This window comes from Staurois parvus, unplaced genomic scaffold, assembly GCF_062004578.1.
Source record: "Staurois parvus isolate SC_StPar_1 unplaced genomic scaffold, SC_StPar_1.0 ptg002841l, whole genome shotgun sequence".
Taxonomy (NCBI): Eukaryota; Metazoa; Chordata; class Amphibia; order Anura; family Ranidae; genus Staurois; species Staurois parvus.
Window position 1 is genome coordinate 61,079 of NW_028320637.1, and position 20,818 is coordinate 81,896.

General features: G+C 44.7%; 1 protein-coding gene across 1 annotated transcript in view; it reads left to right on the top strand.

Annotated features, from left to right (window-relative positions):
• The first annotated feature begins 4,671 nt into the window (after nt 1-4,671).
• Nucleotides 4,672-20,818, top strand: part of CFAP52 (cilia and flagella associated protein 52) — a 34,990-nt gene continuing 18,843 nt past the window's right edge. Inside the window, exons 1-7 of the mRNA XM_089666779.1 lie at nt 4,672-4,799; nt 6,965-7,164; nt 9,093-9,229; nt 12,590-12,718; nt 15,691-15,790; nt 18,643-18,759; nt 20,475-20,575. Coding sequence (XP_089522905.1) covers nt 4,736-4,799; nt 6,965-7,164; nt 9,093-9,229; nt 12,590-12,718; nt 15,691-15,790; nt 18,643-18,759; nt 20,475-20,575 — 848 coding nt within the window. The 5' untranslated portion in view covers nt 4,672-4,735. The remainder of the gene's footprint in view (nt 4,800-6,964; nt 7,165-9,092; nt 9,230-12,589; nt 12,719-15,690; nt 15,791-18,642; nt 18,760-20,474; nt 20,576-20,818) is intronic.

The following is a 20,818-nucleotide window of genomic DNA, read 5'->3' on the forward strand; positions in this document are numbered from 1 at the left end:
CTTCTTCTTTTCATTCTTCTTCTTATTCTTTTCATTCTTCTTCTTCTTCTTTTCATTCTTCTTCTTTTCATTCTTCTTCTTCTTTTCATTCTTCTTCTTCTTCTTTTCATTCTTCTCATTCTTCTTTTAATTCCTCTTTTCATTCTTCTTTTAATCCTTCTTTTCATTCTTCTTTTCATTCTTCTTCTTTTCATTCTTCTCCTTTTCATTCTTCTTCTTCTTTTCATTCTTCTTTTCATTCTTCTTCTTCTTCTTCTTCGTCGTGCCCCGTGACTGCCCAAATGAGTGAAGTGTGCGGTGATTCTAAGATCGACGGCACTCATCTGCATGTCATACTGACTGACAGTATTATTTCTCTTCCCCAGCAGACTCCAAGGGCATTTAAATTAAAGGTACAGTGTTCTGCACTAATATAAAGGCTCTCTGAAGCCTAGAAACCCTTTAAATAAGTTAAATTCGCGGCGAATAAATTCGCATTGAATCGAATTTCTCCCGCAAATTCGGCGAATCGGCCGAATCAAATTTTTGAATAATTCGCTCATCTCTAGTAACGATCATGTAAAGACTAAACACCCCCATCCTGTGTGATACAGCTAATGAGGTACATGACAGGTTCATGGGAAGAACATATCACAGCTATGTCACCGAAGCTCTTGTTCCAAAGATAATTTAGAGCTGGACTATAAAATATAGGTTGTTGGGTTGTCGCACATCATCACACAGAAATATTATTACAGTGTAGAAAACTGTATGTGAGGAGTTGGCCGCGGCCTATCATAGACATTTCCACATCCAATCCTCGGACCCTTTGCTAGTTTATGTCATCTTATGCAGCAACTCAACTCATTTCTTCAGGGCCAATGACTCTGATACCTCTGGACAGGCTTGTGCTGCACCAAACAAAACCCAGCAGATCTACCAACCAACTTCAGGCAGAAACCTCCAATACCCCCCTACATTCTGTACCCCTCCATTACACCTCAATGTGCCCCCCCCCCCACATTCTATACCCCCATTACACCTACTGTGCACCCCCACATTCTATACCCCCATTACACCTACTGTGCACCCCCACATTCTATACCATTACACCTACTGTGCACCCCCACATTCTATACCTCCATTACACCTACACATTCTATACCTCCATCTATACCTCCATTACACCTGTCTATGATAGGCCGCAGCCAACTCCTCACATACAGTTTTCTACACCCCCGTTATATCTCACTGTGCACCCCCACATTCTATACCCCCATTACACCTACTGTGCACCCCCACATTCTATACCCCCATTAAGCCTACTGTGCACCCCCACATTCTATACCCCATTACACCTACTGTGCACCCGTTATATCTCACTGTGCACCCCCACATTCTATGAACCCATCACACCTCACTGTGTATCCCTATTATACTTCACTGTGCACCCCCACATTCTATACCCCATTACACCTACTGTGCACCCCCGTTATATCTCACTGTGCACCCCCACATTCTATGAACCCATTACACCTACTGTGCATCCCTATTATACTTCACTGTGCACCCCCACATTCTATACCCCATTACACTTACTGTGCACCCCCGTTATATCTCACTGTGCCCCCCCACATTTTATAAACCGATTACACTCCACTAAGTACTCCTATTAAAGCTCACTGTGCACCCACATTCTATACCCCCATTACATCTACTGTGTACCCGCACATCCTATAAACCCATGACACCACACTGTGTATCCCCATTATATCTCCCTGTGCACCCCCACATTCTATGAACCCATTACACCTACTGTGCATCCCCATTATATCTCCCTGTGCACCCCCACATTCTATGAACCCATTACACCATACCGTGCAAACCTATTATACCTGTGCACCCCCATTATATCCCCCTGTGCACCCCCACATTCTATGAACCCATTACACCATACCGTGCAAACCTATTATACCTGTGCACCCCCATTATATCTCCCTGTGCACCCCCACATTCTATGAACCCATTATACCATACTGTGCAAACTTGTTATACCTGTGCACCACATTATATCTTGCTGTGCACCCCCACATTCTATAAACCCATTACACCCCACTGTGCACCCCCACATTCTATACCCCCAGTACACCTGATGTGCACCCCCATTATATCTTGCTGTGCACCCCATTAAACCTCATTGTACACACCACTTTCTGTACCCCCCTTACACCCCACTGTGGACCCCTAATATACCTCACTGTGAACCCCCACATTCTATACCCCCCTTTATACCTACTATTCAACCTCCATTATATCTCGCTGTGCACCTCCACATTCCTTACCCCCATTACACCTCACTGTGAACCCCTAATATTCCTCACTGTGAACTCCAACATTATATACCCCCATTATACCTTCTATGCAACCCCCATTTTATCTTGCTGCGCACCTCCACATTCCGTACCCCCATTACACTTCACTGTGCACCTCCACATTCTGTACCCCCATTACACTTCACTGTGCACTCTCCACATTGTTTACCCTTATTATACCTCAATATGTATCTCCACATTCTATATCCCCAGTACACCTACTGTGCACCCCATTACACCTCACAGTGCACCTCCACATTCTGTACCCCCATTACACTTCACAGTGCACCTCCACATTCTGTACCCCCATTACACTTCACAGTGCACCTCCACATTCTGTACCCCCATTACACCTCACAGTGCACCTCCACATTATGTACCCCCATTACACTCCACTGTGGAGCTCTAATATACCTCACTGTGAACCCCAACGTTCTATACCCCCATTATACCTGCTATACAACCCCCATTATATCTTGCTATGCACCTTATTTTATCTCAGTGTGCACCTCCACATTGTCTCCCCATTACACCTCTCTGTGCACCCCCCATTACATCTAACTGTGCACCCCCCACTACACCTCACTGTGCACCCCCACATTCTATACCCCATTACACCTACTGTGCACCCCACTACACCTCACTGTGCACGCCACATTCTGTACACCCATTACACCCCACTGTGAGCCCCCACATTCTATACCCCCCTTATACCTACTAAGCAACCTACATTATATCTCACTGTGCACCCCCCACATTCTTTACCTTCATTACACCTCACTGTGCACCCCCACATTCTTTACCCCCATTACACCTCACTGTGCACCCCCCACATTCTTTACCCCCATTACACCTCACTGTGCACCCCCCACATTCTTTACCCCCATTACACCTCACTGTGCACCCCCACATTCTTTACCTCCATTACACCTCACTGTGCACCCACACATTTTGTCCCATTACACTCCACAGTGCACCCCCACATTCTGTTCCCCCATTATATCTCAGTGTACCCCCCATTAAACCTACTGTGCAGACCCTATTATATCTCACTCTGCACCCCGACATTTCACACCCCCATTACACCCCAATGTGCTCACCCATTATATTTTGCTGTGCACCCCCACATTCTGTTACCCCATCACACCCCACTGTGTACCCCCCACATTCTGTATCCCCATCACACCACACTGTGTACCCCACATTCTGTACACCCATCACACCCCACTGTGTACCCCCACATTCTGTACCCCCATCACACCCCACTGTGTACCCCCACATTCTGTACCCCATCACACCCCACTGTGTACCCCCACATTCTGTACCCCCATCACTCCCCACTGTGTACCCCCACATTCTGTACCCCATCACACCCCACATTCTGTACCCCCATCACACCCCACTGTGTACCCCCACATTCTGTACCCCATCACACCCCACTGTGTACCCCCCACATTCTGTACACCCATCACACCCCACTGTGTACCCCCACATTCTGTACCCCCATCACACCCCACTGTGTACCCCCACTTTCTGTACCCCATCACACCCCACTGTGTACCCCCACATTCTGTACCCCCATCACACCACACTGTGTACCCCACATTCTGTACCCCCATCACACCCCACTGTGTACCCCCACATTCTGTACTCCCATCACACCCCATTGTGTACCCCCACATTCTGTACCCCCATCACACCACACTGTGTACCCCCACATTCTGTACCCCATCACACCCCACTGTGTACCCCCACATTCTGTACCCCCATCACACCCCACTGTGTACCCCCACATTCTGTACTCCCATCACACCCCATTGTGTACCCCCATCACACCCCACTGTGTACCCCCACATTCTGTACCCCATCACACCCCACTGTGTACCCCCACATTCTGTACCCCCATCACACCCCACTGTGTACCCCCACATTCTGTACCCCCATCACACCCCACTGTGTACCCCCACATTCTGTACCCCATCACACCCCACTGTGTACCCCCACATTCTGTACCCCCATCACACCCCACTGTGTACCCCCACATTCTGTACCCCCATCACACCCCACTGTGTACCCCCACATTCTGTACCCCCATCACACCCCACTGTGTACCCCCACATTCTGTACCCCTCCCTTACTGCGAGGACTGCCTATATCCCCAATCAGCAACCCGTCAGGAAAGCTCATTATTCGTGACGCATGCGTGCTACGCAGAAAACCCGCGGATGCCGCACGCGAGAACTTGGAAAGGGAGACGCCTCCTCGTTGGACGTATCAGCACGCCTGCGCAGAGCACGGTTCCCACAGCAACGGGTAAACACAGGGAAGAGCCGGTTACTAGGAGACGGGAGGAAGCTGCAGACAGAGCCCGAGCAACACCACACATGGCGTCCGAGGGCCAGGAGGGAGACATGCAGCTGGAGCTGGACTCCGTCATCGGCTTCAATGGTGAGAGGGGGGAGTGATGTTCTGTGGTAGAGGCGAAGGGGCCCCAAACCCAGCAGGGGCCCCGCTAGGATGACTCCGCCTGTCTTCTGATCTTTGTAACGTTGTCACTTTTATTTTATATGATCTATCTATATATTAATATATACTAATATATACATCCCTCCTGAGATGTGTGCGAACCTGGGGGCCAACTCAAGGAAACGTCTGACCTCTGTGATTGCCAACAAGGGATTTGCCACCAAGTACTAAGTCATGTTTTGTGAAGGGGATCCAATCCTTCTTTCCCTCATGAACATGCAGATCCGTCATCATTTGTTAGACGCATTTCTGCTGAATTTGTTGTTGTATTCTGTCTCTCAGTGTTATAATACACCGAACATTCCATTGTTAGACCGATCATTTCTGTGTGAGGGGCGAACATTCAACATCAGCCAGGGAGCAAATACTCATTTCCTTCACTGTAGTTGACAGACCAGCAGTTTTCAGACTTTAGTTGACCCTTGACCTTCCACAGTGGCAGTTCCCATACTTCTGCCTTGACTAGCGTTTAGGTCCAAGGTCACCTGATGTCTGACATTGTTTGCCTTGACAAGTGTCGGACCTCAAGCACTGCCTACTAAGTAGCTGGGAGGCAGCATACGGGATTTCAGATAGTTGACAGACCAGCAGTCTTCAGACTTTAGTTGACCCTTGACCTTCCACAGTGGCAGTTCCCATACTTCTGTCATGAGAAGTGTTGAGGTCCAAGGTCACTGATGTCTGACATTGTTTCCCATGACAAGTGTCGGACCTCAAGCACTGCCTACTAAGTAGCTGGAAGGCAGCATACGGGATTTCAGATTGTTGACAGACCAGCAGTTTTCAGACTTTAGTTGACCCTTGACCTTCCACAGTGGCAGTTCCCATACTTCTGCCTTGACTAGCGTTGAGGTCCAAGGTCACTGATGTCTGACATTGTTTGCCTTGACAAGTGTCGGACCTCAAGCACTGCCTACTAAGTAGCTGGGAGGCAGCATACGGGATTTCAGATAGTTAACAGACCAGCAGTTTTCAGACTTTAGTTGACCCTTGACCTTCCACAGTGACAGTTCCCATACTTCTGTCATGAGAAGTGTTGAGGTCCAAGGTCACTGATGTCTGACATTGTTTGCCTTGATAAGTGTCGGACCTCAAGCACTGCCTACTAAGTAGCTGGGAGGCAGCATACGGGATTTCAGATAGTTGACAGACCAGCAGTCTTCAGACTTTAGTTGACCCTTGACCTTCCACAGTGGCAGTTCCCATACTTCTGTCATGAGAAGTGTTGAGGTCCAAGGTCACTGATGTCTGACATTGTTTCCCATGACAAGTGTCGGACCTCAAGCACTGCCTACTAAGTAGCTGGAAGGCAGCATACGGGATTTCAGATAGTTGACAGACCAGCAGTTTTCAGACTTTAGTTGACCCTTGACCTTCCACAGTGGCAGTTCCCATACTTCCGCCTTGACTAGCGTTGAGGTCCAAGGCCGCCTGATGTCTGACATTGTTTGCCTTGACAAGTGTCGGACCTCAAGCACTGCCTACTAAGTAGCTGGGAGGCAGCATACGGGATTTCAGATAGTTAACAGACCAGCAGTTTTCAGACTTTAGTTGACCCTTGACCTTCCACAGTGGCAGTTCCCATACTTCTGTCATGAGAAGTGTTGAGGTCCAAGGTCACTGATGTCTGACATTGATTGCATTGACCTCACGTGCTGCCTACTAAGAAGTTGAAAGACAATGTGCGGCAGGTCAGGTGGTTGACATGGCTGGTGAGTGGTCAAAGACCACAGCGGTGGCAGTTCCCAGATTTCTGCTGTAACAAGGTTTGAACCATCTTGATGACTACCAGCCTCTCGAAGCAGCTGCCATCTTCCACCTCCTGGTTGCACACTAATTTTGGTTCAATCACAGTGATAATGGACAAGTATGCAGGAGGGATAAGAGAATAATCCAGCAATTCCTAGCTCAGGGAGTACGGCAATGACAGGGTCTCTTCACTGCGCACATGCTGTAATGTTTAAAAAAAAGAAAAAAAAATTAGGAAGAGCCACCATCAGTCTGTGAAAGTGTGGTTGGTTGTTGGATCTGTTGTAGCTGGTGATGGAAGGTGGCCTCCATGTTGCGATCTTACCTTACCGTTCCAGGCCACGTGCCCTCTGGGCTGATCTCTCACCCGGACAGGGAGCACCTCGTCTACCCCTTAGGATGCACCGTCGTGATTGAGAGTCTCAGCAAACACAAGCAGCACTTTCTCCACGGCCACACCAACAACGTCTCCTGCGTGGCCGTCTCCAAAAACGGACGGTACCTGGCATCGGGGCAAGTCACCTACATGGGATTCAAGGTCAGCTTCCCACAATCCGTCTAAAACCCTCTCATATTTACTATGTTCTTCAGAATCCTGTACATTCACAACTAGCTTCTAGCCCCAGTGTTTGACCCTCTGGTGTATAGGTGAGGCTGGAAGGTACACTGCAAGCCATTGCTTTTGTTAGAAATCATGGGGCCCCCATGCTCCAGCCTACATGACAGGCCCCTCCCCCAAATGCCTGGGTGGGTGCAGGTGTATGACCCCAAACATGGCTCCAGCCACATGGACAAACCACTCATTCACATGCCTAGAGTACCTGTATGAACAAGCCTTTTATTATTTTTTGTTTAAATAATTTGTTTTGCAATTGTTTGTATTTTTTATAGCTCTGGTGGGATTTGATGAAATCTAAAGAGGTCTAATCAGACCCCTGGGGGTTTATTTACTAAAGCTGGAGAGTCCAAAATCAGACTCCCTTCTGCATAGAAACCAATCAGCTTCTAACCTCAGCTTGTTCAATGAAGCTTTGGCAATGAAACCTGGAAGCTGATTGGTTTCTATGCAGAAGGGAGTCTGATTTTGGACTCTCCAGCTTTAGTAAATAAACCCCCTGATGTCTCAGGTTTGAGGGAGAGAAAGTGGTGAAGGACACAAATGCCCAATGAATGAATGAATGAACAGGAAGCACTCTATACAGAGGCTCCCTGTTCATTCACAAACTAAAGCATAGTAAACACGGGGGAGAGGGGGGATACGAGGTGTAACGGAACCGGACCCCGCCTGCACTAGGGTATTTCCATTAGACTCCCGCTTCCGTGTCAAAACACTGTCCACGGACCCCACCGCTGGCCATACAAGACTAGTCAACCAGACTTGAAGGAAACCAGGAAATAGACTGCTTTATTTTAACACAGACACAAGATATAAACATTCAAGGGAACAACCCCCCCCCCCCCCTGCATATGGACACAGGGCGGAGAAAACCAAATCTAGCAACCAGAGACACATCAGCAGACACCCCCCCACCAAGCCAATACACAAACACATACATCCCACAATAGTTTGCTCCCAAGCAAGACACACAATAGGACAATGGGATGCACCACATGGCAGTAAACAATGAACAACCTCCACCCCACCTAGACATGTCTACACAATATCAGGACATTTCACCCTGCACCCCTAACAGGCACAGGGTGACTTACACATAAGAGGGTTATGGGGAGCTGAGACAGGGGTCTCCCCACCCCTCCAAAGTGAGCTGTAATCCATGGGCCCCCCACCCAAAGTCACTCCAATCACACAAGGGGATTAAAGCTGCAGATAACAAAGGATACTGGACAGGAGAAAGGGTGATCGGAGTGGTGGAGGGTGGCCATTCCCTGAAACCTATCCTCCTGTGGCTAACAGTTGGCAGGAGAGAGAGGAGGAAAAGCTAGCTATGCTGCAAAAAAGGGGAACTGTCTGCACCATAAAGCTGCCCGAGCCCCCCCTGGGACCCAGACCTCATACAAGAGGGCTGGTGCTACCCCCTTATCAGCGGCCCTGCCAAACTCTATGAGAATCTGAGAGCTGCTGCGGCTGGACGGTACACTGATTGGTGCAGTATGTGACCATGGATGAATGCTCAGTGCACAGTCTGCATTCTGGGTGCATACTGCACTACACATACATACCACTCAGTGCCCCGTCCGGCAGCTATCAGCTTCTCATACACTTTACATACACTAGTTAGTCTGGCTGAAAAAAAACAAAAGTCCATCCAGTTCAACCATAGAAAAAAAAAAACCCTACACCCACAGTTGATCCAGAGGAAGGCAGGCCAGGGTAGACTGCCAGCAGCGAGGCTTGACAATGCGCCTGTACCTTCGAGCCGCACCCCCGAGCATCGGGCTAAACACGCAGTGTGCATGTGGCCTTAAAAATACTGTAAGTCATTTTTTTTTTCTCTGACTCTCTAGGCGGACATTTTGTTGTGGGATTATGCTAAGAAAGAGTCATGCGGAAAACTGACCCTGCACAAGGTGAAGGTGGAGGCCCTGGAATTCTCACCAAACGATCAATACCTGGTGTCACTGGGAGGGCAGGATGATGGCAGGTATGGCAGAGATAGAGTACGGCATAGCCTGGCAATGTCCTTAGAATCAGTAAAGTCACCTAAGGATGCCATTGTTTGTCATAGAATGTCCCACTTCTTTCTTGTCTACAGAATTAGAGGGGGAACCTCGCTGTATGTTCACATTGTAGGTCGTTTTTGAACAGTTTACCTGAAAGTCATTTTGATGTGACTTCATGCGCTCATGTCCTTGCTGTGCCATATTTTCCAGACTTTTATTTCAAGCATAAATCTGTTCTCCTGGCTATCTACTGTATGTCAGATAGTGCAGTTGGAATCCTTGCTGACAAAGTGCCCAGACAGAAACAGCTAGGGGGTGCGCTGCCAAGCTGACTCTTAGGCCCCATGTACACGGGACACTTCTAATCGATGGAAACTGACTGCTGGAAAATGTAGGTTAAAAAATATCTGTTTAGCCGCGTTTGTATAACACGTTTATGTGTGTTTGCGTTTAGAAGCTTTTTTTAAAAGTAAGCACAGGAGAACCTCCCAAATGCCCAGAATACACTGAAAAGTGTTAAATTAACTATTTCAGACTGTTTCAGAGAAATACAGAGAGTAGAAGCAGAGGCAGCAGTATGTGTTGACATTAGCTTAGGTGTGAGTTGCTCACTAACATTTCTTTTGTTTCCAAGGGTGGGAAGGTGTCTGCTGGAGGGAGTCATTAAGGCCACCTGGCAGGGGGTCTTCATAAGGAAGTTGAGGTGTGAATGGTCATTAACATATCTTTTGTTTCCAAGGGTGGGAGAGGTCTGAGGTGTGAATCATCATTAATATATCTTTTGTTTCCAAGGGTGGGAGAGGTCTAAGGTGTGAATGATCATTAATATATCTTTTGTTTCCAAGGGTGGGAGAGGTCTGAGGTGTGAATGATCATTAACCCCTTCCCGCCGACGCCTCCCAGCCCTTTAAGAGATTCTGACGTCGGGAGGCGGGGCGCTGGGGTGTGGTTTAGGAATCATGTGACCGCCGTGATGACGCGTCACGGCGGTCACATGATCGGGAAAGGTCCCGTTCGAAAGAGCGGAGCGGGACCTTTCCGTGAGTACTACACATGTGTGCGGGGAGCGCGCAGGGCGCGCGCTCTCAGCACATATGTATTTAGTTCCATGGACGCAAATGTGCGGCCGCTCGGCGTCTAGGCCCAGACGCCGGGAGGCCGCACATCTGCGTGCGGCCGGCGCAAAGGGGTTAATATATCTTTTGTTTCCAAGGGTGGGAGAGGTCTGAGGTGTGAATCATCATTAATATATCTTTTGTTTCCAAGGGTGGGAGAGGTCTAAGGTGTGAATGATCATTAATATATCTTTTGTTTCCAAGGGTGGGAGAGGTCTGAGGTGTGAATGATCATTAATATATCTTTTGTTTCCAAGGGTGGGAGAGGTCTGATGTGTGAATTGGTCATTACAATGTGTGACAAGCTTGGTAGGAACATCCTGTGTTCAGTGTTTTGTCCATTTGAGCACCGTGAAAACGCTTTGCATGCATTTTTCATGATGAAAAAAGGCTCTGGACAGCATCGGGAACTGGAAGAGTTGAAAAAAAATTTCAAACGCAAATGCTTATAAATGTGATTTGCCGCGTTTAGCCGAGTTTAGACACGTTTACAAGCGTTTTGCATTTGAAACGCTGATAAAATCGACTGCTGAACGCAAGTTTGGTGCGTTCAAAAAAACAACTGTAAACTCAACTGCCTGTAAATGACTGTAAAGGACGATGTGTACATGGAAACAGAGGAAAACATTAGGGTGAGTTCAGGGGCTGCTGAAAAAAACGCAGAAAAGCTCCTAAACGTGAGTTTATCAGCTGCAGTGAGGACATACTGTGTGTGCAGAACATTATGGACACATCCCCTGAGGAGGTGTCACCAAGGCACCCAGTTACAGTGTAATGATGTAGTGAATGGCACTCACATTCTCTGCATTATGGAATGCCCAGCCTGGAGAAGAGGCGATGAGTACCTTGTAGCATTACATAACTTTCCTGAGGAAAGGTATTAAAAAGTATTTAAAAGAAAAATCATGAAAAACCAACAGTGGGTTCTTTAAGGGGCGAGAACAGGAGGGGGGCAGATCATATAACAGACATTAGCAGCAGGTATCAGCAGTTAGCAGGCTGACTGTTTAGAGCAGGCACAGAGAATCTGAACCAGAACAGAATCCAGCTTCCAGACAGACAAATGGTTCACAGACTGACAATAGCAAGCCAAGGATCAAGAGGAGCTCAGACAAGAGAAGAAATGCAGTTCAATTTGCAGGGATAATTCAAGTCATGGACAGTCAAAGGAAAAGTCACACAGTGCTTATTCCAGAGCAGGAGCAGACAAACCTGTTAATTAGATACAGACCAAATGTCCAGAAGTCTAATTAAGCTTTCCTAATTAGGGCAGGTGTGCACTGCAGAGATTTGCAACTGCAGTACTGAGTAATGCCGGCCATAGACGGGTCGAAAATCGGCCGATTTTTCTCACTGTTAGCGGGTTAATTGGTCGGCTGTTTTTCGGGCTTTTTGCACATTTTTTTTATCGGGCATGTTGGAAAATTTGCGGCCGATTTTGACAATGATGGGCAAATTGGCCGATCGTTTTACCGATAAAAAATCTGCGCATGAGCCGTGACCTGCAAGAAGAGGAAGAAAAATAAGAAGAAAAATAAGAAGAAAAAGAAGAACAAGAATAAGAAGAATAATAATAAGAAGAAGAATTCCAGTCCGCTATTATATTTTATATGAAAAGTCTTGTGGTTGCAACAATGTATCCATTTGTATCCGAATAAAAACATCTGTATCAGAAAAGGATACAAATGGATACATTGTTGCAACCACAAGACTTTTCATATAAAATATAATAGCGGACTGGAATTCTTCTTCTTATTATTATTCTTCTTATTCTTCTTCTTCTTCTTCTTCTTCTTCTCCTTCTCCTTCTTCTTCTCCTTCTCCTCCTTCTTCTTCTTCTTCTCTCCCCTGTGTTCTCCCCTGTCTCTGCAAGGGACAGAAGTAATTATGGGGTTAAATGCCAGCCATAGACGGGACGAAAATCGGCCGATTTTTTTACCGTTGGTGGTAACATCGGCCGATCGAATGACCAATTTTTCGTTTTTTTTTTTTTTTTTAAATGGCCGATTTTCGACCTGTCTATGGCCTGCATAACACTCAGCAGATAGCAAAGTTTCAAGGCTGTTCATTTTCGCGGTTGCCACAGCTTCATCTTCTGTTTTCACGTCCTTCATTATCATAGAGAAGCCTTCCTAGAAGATATACACTTCACCGATACTACATCTAATTTAGGGGCAGCAGGTTTCCTAATTTCTCCAATGTCCACCATCAGATTTGTTCTTTCAGCGTCATCCTATGGAATGTGTTAACCAGAGAGCCTATCTGCGGGAGCCCAGCGTCGTCACTCAGTGCCGGACATGCCGTGGCTGTGACCTTCTCCAACAGCAGCGATGATATCTTCATAACTAGTGGAAAGTAAGCTGTCTACCTTGCATCAAAATCTATTGTCATGGTGATGCTTTGTCCCAGGGGCGGACTGACAACTCATGGGGCCCCTGGGCAATAGGGATCATGGGGCCCCTGTGTCCTTACCCAAACTCAAAAAAACCTATGAAAAAAAAAAAAAGGTACCAGGGGTATCTCATGGGGCCCCCTACTGACCCCGGGCCCTCGGGCAGTGCCCGAGTTTCCAATTGGTCAGTCCGCCCCTGCTTTGTCCTGACTCTGACAACTCTTACCTGAGATTAAACAGAATAACTCTTTTAAAGGGCCAGGCTTTGATACAAAAGTGTTTGGCTACCTGACCATTACGCCTACTACATGGCTAACAGTATGTGGATAGTCCTCCAAATGATTTCAGATGTTCCCAGTGAAGGGTACTGTTAATGCTACAGCATACAAAGACATTTTAGACAATTGTGCTTTTCCAACCCCATGACAAAAGTTTGGGGAAGACCATGCTTTGTTCCAGCATGACTATCTCTCATTGTAGAAAGCCAGCTCCATAAACACATGGTTTGGCCAGTTTGGTGTGTAGGAACTTGAGTGGACTACACACAGGCCTGACCTCAACCCTACTGAACACCTTTGAGAAGAATTGGAATGCCAGTGGTGATCCAGGTCCTCTCATCCAACATTAGTACCTGACCTTAACTTTATTGAACAACTTTGGGAACAATTGGAACTTCAGTAGTTAGCCAGGTCTTCTCATCCGACATCAGTACCTGACCTCAGCCCTACTGAACACCTTTGGGATGAATTGGAATGTCAACTATGAGCCAGGTTTTCTCACCCAACATCAGTACTTGACCTCACAAATGGGCACAAAGTCCCACAGACACCCTCCAAAATCTTGTGAAAAGCCTTCCAAGAAGAGTGGTGACTGCGGGTTCCAACTTCATTTTAACCACTTCAAGTCCGGACACTTTTACCCCCTTCCTGTCCAGGCCAATTTTCAGCTTTCAGTGCTATCACACTTTGAATGACAATTGCGCGGTCATGCAACACTGTACCCATATGAATTTTTTGCATTTTATTGAGACAGATAAAACTATATTTTGGTGGTATTTATTCACCACTGGGATTTGTATTTTTTTTGCTATATAAATGAAAAGGTCCAAAAATTTAGAAAAAAAGTGTTTTCTTTATTTAGCAAATAATCTTTCTTTATAAATCTTGGCCAAAATGTATTCAGTTATCTTTTAAGTAAAAAAAAAATAATCCAAATTAGTTTATAACCAAAAATTAGAATTAAAATATTTTTTTTAATTTTTATTTTATTTTTTTATATTATTATTTATTTATTTATTTATTTTTACATACTGTCACCCTAGCAGTACAGTGTGGGGGGGTGATTAAGATTTTTTTTTTTTTTACACTGATTGTTTTTACACCCATAAAGGCTGTAAAAGCAATAATTTCTTCTTCTCTCTGACTGCATTCTTGCAGCCATTGAGAAATACTGTGAGAGCTGTGATTGGTCACAGCTTGTCACATGGTACAAGGCTGTTGTGAATAGCCCTGTACCATGTGACCTCTGTGATCATTCACAGATTTCACACGTAGTAAGCAATGATGTCAGAAGTGACATCTTGCTTACTACTATTCATGTGATCACTGATTGACCAATCAATGATGACATGATCGGGACCTCACACAGAGGTCCCGTACAGCGATCGGTGTTCTGCTCCGGACACAGCTGGCACCAGATCATGGTGCCGCGTGCTCCCACGGAGCGCGCACAACCTGAAAATGCGGGCGCCATTTATGAACGGCAACCCGCTCGTGCACTGCTACCGTTTATCTACATGGGCCGGACGGGAGGTGGTAATGCACATGGTTTTGGAATGGAATGCCCAACAAGCTCAAGTATACAGTAGGTGAAATGGTCTGGTGTCCTTTGACCATATACTGTAGTGTTTGCTTTTGATGGATCCTAAAAATTTTAACCACCTAACACTTTGTGGACTCCAGTAGTACTATCTCTGTATTTATTGTCTGCTCACCTTCTGCAGAGATGATAAATTAAAGTTGGTTGTGATTTAGTCAAGGACTGAATCGTCCAGTGCTTATCTGTTCCTGTCCTAATTTATGATGCTAGCTTTGGAATGTGCGCACACTGGAAGAGACTCACGCTGACACACAAGTTCAGTCTATGAACACTTCTAGTTTATTATAATGAGAAAGTGAGCTTATATATGCAAAATGATGCGAGAGTCATGTGACAACAGCATAAGCAGTATATTAGTCTTTGATTGGTCATTTTCACACGAAAACAATCTCCGTCATGGTATAGGTGTGATCTTCTTCCAAGTCTTATCTTATAGGAAAACATCCTTTTGTCTTCCAAATCACACGGTGGGAGGGGGTCTGTGTGTGTGAGCAGACATTTCTTAAGCAAGGATTTCTTATAGTGCCACAAAGCCCAGCAGGCAGAAAATATTCACACAACATATGTATTAAAGTATAAAAGTAAATATTTATAAAACTTATAGAAATAGCGTATATATATATATATATATTCAATAGAAAACGAAATAGACATTTTACCAAATCCATCACAGTTGTATTCTTCAGTTCTGCTGGAATTTTAACTTGTTTTATAGTTTGAAAATTGCAATAGGGGAACAGTAACACCTCTCAGGTAAGAACAGGCAGACTCGGGAATTAAGGCAGGAAGATTTTGTGGCCATAGTCTCTGATACTTAAAAGGAAAGGGAGCGACTCAGCCTCCTGAACGTCACCTACAACTCTAATATCAAGTTTTGGATGGGATAGAAAAGTCTGAGACTTCAATGGAAGAGTTTGTGAGGGACACAAAGGATTTGTTAACTGTACAGTATCTATGACTGTCCAATGTTGTGTAGTAAGATATACTATGGTAATGAAAAAGCTTGTAATGTTGTCTCTAATATTCTTACTGACCCCAATGTTGTGTCTCCCCACAGCGGCACACTGCGTGTCTGGGAGGTGGACCTGCCCAACAGGAAAATGCGTCCTACTGAGTGTCAGATGGGTCAACTGAAGAGAGTGGTCACCTGCCTGGCTGTGAGTCACATATTGAATCCTGTCTTTCTGTCTTTATTATACGCCCAGCGCCCAGCCTTGTCTGATTAAGGTACAGGCGTAGTGCCTCGGTTAATGTAAATCTCAGCTTACGAATGAAAATCCATTGAAAATAATGCCTCAGTTTACTCATTTTTTTTCACAATACGAAGCAAGTTTCCCCAGAATGCATTGCACCTGGGAGGTTTATAGCACCGGCCCCGTGCCTTTAAAGTGCACTTTATAAAGAGTTTTTTTTTTTTTTTTAATTCAAATATTTATTGATTTTTCATATTTATAAATACATATAAAAAGGGAAGAAGGAAAAAAGGATGTGACAAAACATTTCTCCAACAATCTCATATATCATATACAATTCTTATCCCTTCTATTTCCCCCTTTTTATTTCCCTTCCCTCCACCCCTATTCCCTACCACATCCCGCCACCCTCCCACTCTGCTTTCCTCTTTTACATTCTTTCCTAAAGAGACAAAAAGAAATTTCAGTTATCACTTCCCATTGCTTCACGTATACTCGTTTGATGTATAAAATCTTCCCATTGCCTCCATCTCCCATTGTAAATCTCCATCTTGTCTTCTTGGATATAATACAATTTCTCCATCCTACTAATCTGATTTACTCTCTCTACCCAGTCCTTTTCTCTAGGCACCTCTGGACTATGCCAGAATTTAGGTATCAAACCCTTTGCTGCATTCACATAGTACCATATACCCAAGTCTTTATATTTATTCACTGGCAAATCCGTACTATGTAACAGGCACGCTTCTGGATCTAGTCCTATCTTTATCCCTGAGATTTTCCTTATTAAGTTGACTATTGTCTCCCAGTACCTTTGGATCTTTGGACACTCCCACCACATATGAAACCACGTACCAATCCCTCCACACCCCCGCCAACACTCCTGTGTTTTTTCTACATCTATTTTATGTTCAACACTCGGTGTAATGTGCCATCTTACCAAACATTTATAATTTACCTCCACCTCTCTCATACTGACATTTTCATGTGTAAGTCTATATATTTTCCTCTGTTTATCTTCATCTATCTCTATCCTCAAGTCTTTTTCCCATTTATCTATATAGATTGGTTTTACTTCCATGACTAACTCAGTGAGAATCTTATAGATTTTTGCCGTACCCCGTTTCCCATCTCCCCGTGATTCCAACAACCTCTCAAACAAATTCCACTCCTTTTTTCCTCTCATAGGTTTCGGAAGCCCTTCTACAAAGTGTTTTAATTGGTGATATTTCCACTCATCAATCTTAATAAAAAGTTCCCCTCCACCTTTCTTTAAATCCTTCAGTGTTTTCAATTTCTGTCCGTCCATAATATCTCTCAATTGAATATCTTCCTTTTTAATCCATTTTCCTACACTTCCCTCTATACCTGGTGGAAAATTTATAAAGAGTTTTGAACAGATAGGACTTTTTTTTTACTTTTTTAACTTTTTTCTGACCTCCGGAACAGATTAATTGGATTTCAATGCATTTGCAAATTTTTTTCGCAATACGAAGCAAGTTTCCCCAGGATGCATTGCACCTGGGAGATTTACAGCGCCGGCCCCGTGCATGCAGTGAATATAATCCTCCCATCCTTAAATTTTACTTCTGCCACATTTGCATTTCTCCTTGAAAAATCCATTATAATAGATCTGGGTGAAAAGAAAATCATAGAAAATTAATAGACAGATCAGAAAAAAAGTACCTAGAAGCTATTTTTCGTTCACTGACTTCAGCAAGCACCAAAACACAGACTACTGTCTGCAGGGGTCCCAAAGGGCCAAAGGGAACATGGAGCCCCCAGGCTGCAGATTGGGCACCTGAAGGTTACATAGATCAGGAAGTGGACTCTGATAACTTCTGTCATGTTTCACATGACTGTCATATTGACGGTCATATGCCTTTAAATGTTTTCTACATTTTGTCTCTGCTCCTCCCTTTCCTTTGGTTTAGTTAATGCTGTATAGATAGCCCCACCCCCTTCCCAGTAATGCATTGCAGCAAGCCTCATGGCATGGAGCAAAAACAGTATGATCTTTTGACCTATGGCATTTCATTGTTGTAAGATTCCCTCAGTTTATGGAATAAACTTCACAAGATCTACAAGATGTCTTTCTCATTGAGTCACTGACTGTGGTATCCAACTGAGGTTGAAGTTATGGCTATCTCATCACAACTGTAAGTTACAGAGATCACACTATCAATGCTTAGATTGGAGAGACAGAACAACTTCTGTATGATCAATCTATGCAGGTAACCTCTTAGCCCTGTTTATTGCAGGGGTCCCAAGGGTTGCACAGTAAGTGTCTAAAGACCACATGTGGACCCCAGGATGTAACGATTTATGAATCATTTTGTACCCCTGCAGGGTATGATTTGTGACTCATTTTTGCTAAGAAATGCCCCAAAATAAGTTACTTTCTGCTTTCCCACTCCAATGCTCTGTGGTGGCAGAGCTGAATAGCAGCCACACCCCCTCAGCACACGTGTCCATACACAGACTTGTACTACAGAGTGGGGGCGTGTCCGACCAGGTTTATTTACTGAGTGCTGATTACTGTGTGAACTGGGTCTATTCTGGTGCTCGTTAGGCTGCACAGCCATATTTAGACACCATAGCAGGAAAGTGCAGGAAATATTATAAAAATACGGCTTGTTAGTACAACCTCTATGTGTATGCATAGCATTTTATGGCTTCAAATGAACTTTAATAACAACTATCGCAGAGGACAATGTATACATCTCTATAGGTCCTGGAGGGTTATCCAGGTCCAGGGGTGGTCACCTGGTGTACATTGTCGTTCGATAGTTATTTGAGCAGTGTCCTCCTTTCAGGTGGCAGAAGATGACAGCTGCTTCTACTGCGGCACCACCACAGGAGATATCCTCAAGATGAACACAAAGACCAAACTGCTGAACAGCTGTGGACCCCAGAAGGGCAGATTCAGCCTGGTAAGAGAACCTGTCACTTGTACTTATATAGACTGAAGAGGACCTGTCACTTGTACTTGTACAGACTGAAGAGGACCTGTCACTTGTACTTATATAGACTGAAGAGGACCTGTCACTTGTACTTGTACAGACTGAAGAGGACCTGTCACTTGTACTTGTACAGACTGAAGAGGACCTGTCACTTGTACTTGTATAGACTGAAGAGGACCCGTCACTTGTACTTATATAGACTGAAGAGAACCTGTCACTTGTACTTACATAGACTGAAGAGAACCTGTCACTTGTACTTACATAGACTGAAGAGAACCTGTCACTTGTACTTATATAGACTGAAGAGGACCTGTCACTTGTACTTATATAGACTGAAGAGGACCTGTCACTTGTACTTATATAGACTGAAGAGGAACTGTCACTTGTACTTGTACAGACTGATTAGGATCTGTCACTTGTACTTACATAGACTGAAGAGAACCTGTCACTTGTACTTATGTAGACTGAAGAGGACCTGTCACTTGTACTTATGTAGACTGAAGAGGACCTGTTACTTGTACTTATGTAGACTGAAGAGGAACTGTCACTTGTACTTATGTAGACTGAAGAGGACCTGTCACTTGTACTTATGTAGACTGAAGAGGACCTGTCACTTGTACTTATATAGACTGAAGAGGACCTGTCACTTGTACTTATGTAGACTGAAGAGGACCTGTCACTTGTACTTATGTAGACTGAAGAGGACCTGTCACTTGTACTTATATAGACTGAAGAGGACCTGTCACTTGTACTTATGTAGACTGAAGAGGACCTGTCACCTACACACAACAATGTAGTACCAAATATCTAAGCTTACAATGACCGTCTGCTACAGATGTATCATTTCATTAAACATTTTGTAAATACACTGGATCAGGGGTTTAACCTTCTTACTAAAGCAGGCTGAGCACAGTGGTAGTTCATTCATTCTTCCTGTCAGTGTAAAACTGCCTGCCCATACGATGTATGATGTACGATGTATGGGCTGACAGCTCAGACTGACAGTCTGCAGGAGTCCTGCATGGCACCTTCGATCTGCTGATCGCTAATACAATGCTTTCCAGGCTTCTGAAAAAAAAAAGTAAATGCATATTGTTTTACTTGCAAAAAAATATACATTCATTTATTATTTTTAAAGTGAACTTATCCTTTAAGATTTCTAGATGTTCCCTATAAGACAGGGAATCTTCACTTTTTTACTTCAAGCTCATTTTAAAGTGTTACTAAACCCAGGACCTTGCTTTCACTATATGTGTTCTCTTTCAGAACACAGAATGTGGAAATGCAATTATTTTAGTAAATATAAACTAACAAAAAAACTTTTTTTAACAGCAATTGGAGCAGTTTTGTGTCTTCTATCAGTATCTAGCAGAGCACTGGTTAAAGCTTGGAGGAGTTTTCATTCTCCCCTGATTGACCTATGAGGCTACATAACCCCTGACACTCTGTCTGGACAGTGCTGATTAGCCCTGTGCTGATCACCTGCACTCTCCCAAGGAAAAAAAAAACTCTCTAGCAATACACACCAAACTGAGCAAGGGCAGCTTGAGGATTAACCCCTTCCACAGTAAGTATAACAAGCATGCATATACAGACTGATGTTACTCTTGTGGGTTCAGTAGCCCTTTAAGGCATTCCCCGGCTTCATTGTATACCATCATACTTATTATTTTATTTCTCTTCAGGGAGTGACTGCTCTGAACTTGCTGAAAACGGGAGAGTTTCTGATTGGCTCTGGAGATGGAAAACTGTCACTCTGCAAAGAACCGACCTATAAGGCAGCTAAGTGAGTGTCAAACGCTGGGTCTCCTGTGTAGCTTATATACCACAAATGAGGTTTATATCCTCTTAATTCGGTGCGTTTCTCAACCTATTAACCACTTGAGCTCCAGAGGATTTACCCCCCTTAATGACCACGCCTCTTTTTGCTACTCGGCGCTGCACTAATTCAACTGATAATTGCGCGGTCATGCAATGCTGCACCCAAACAAAATTTACGTCCTTTTTTTCACACAAATAGAGCTTTCTT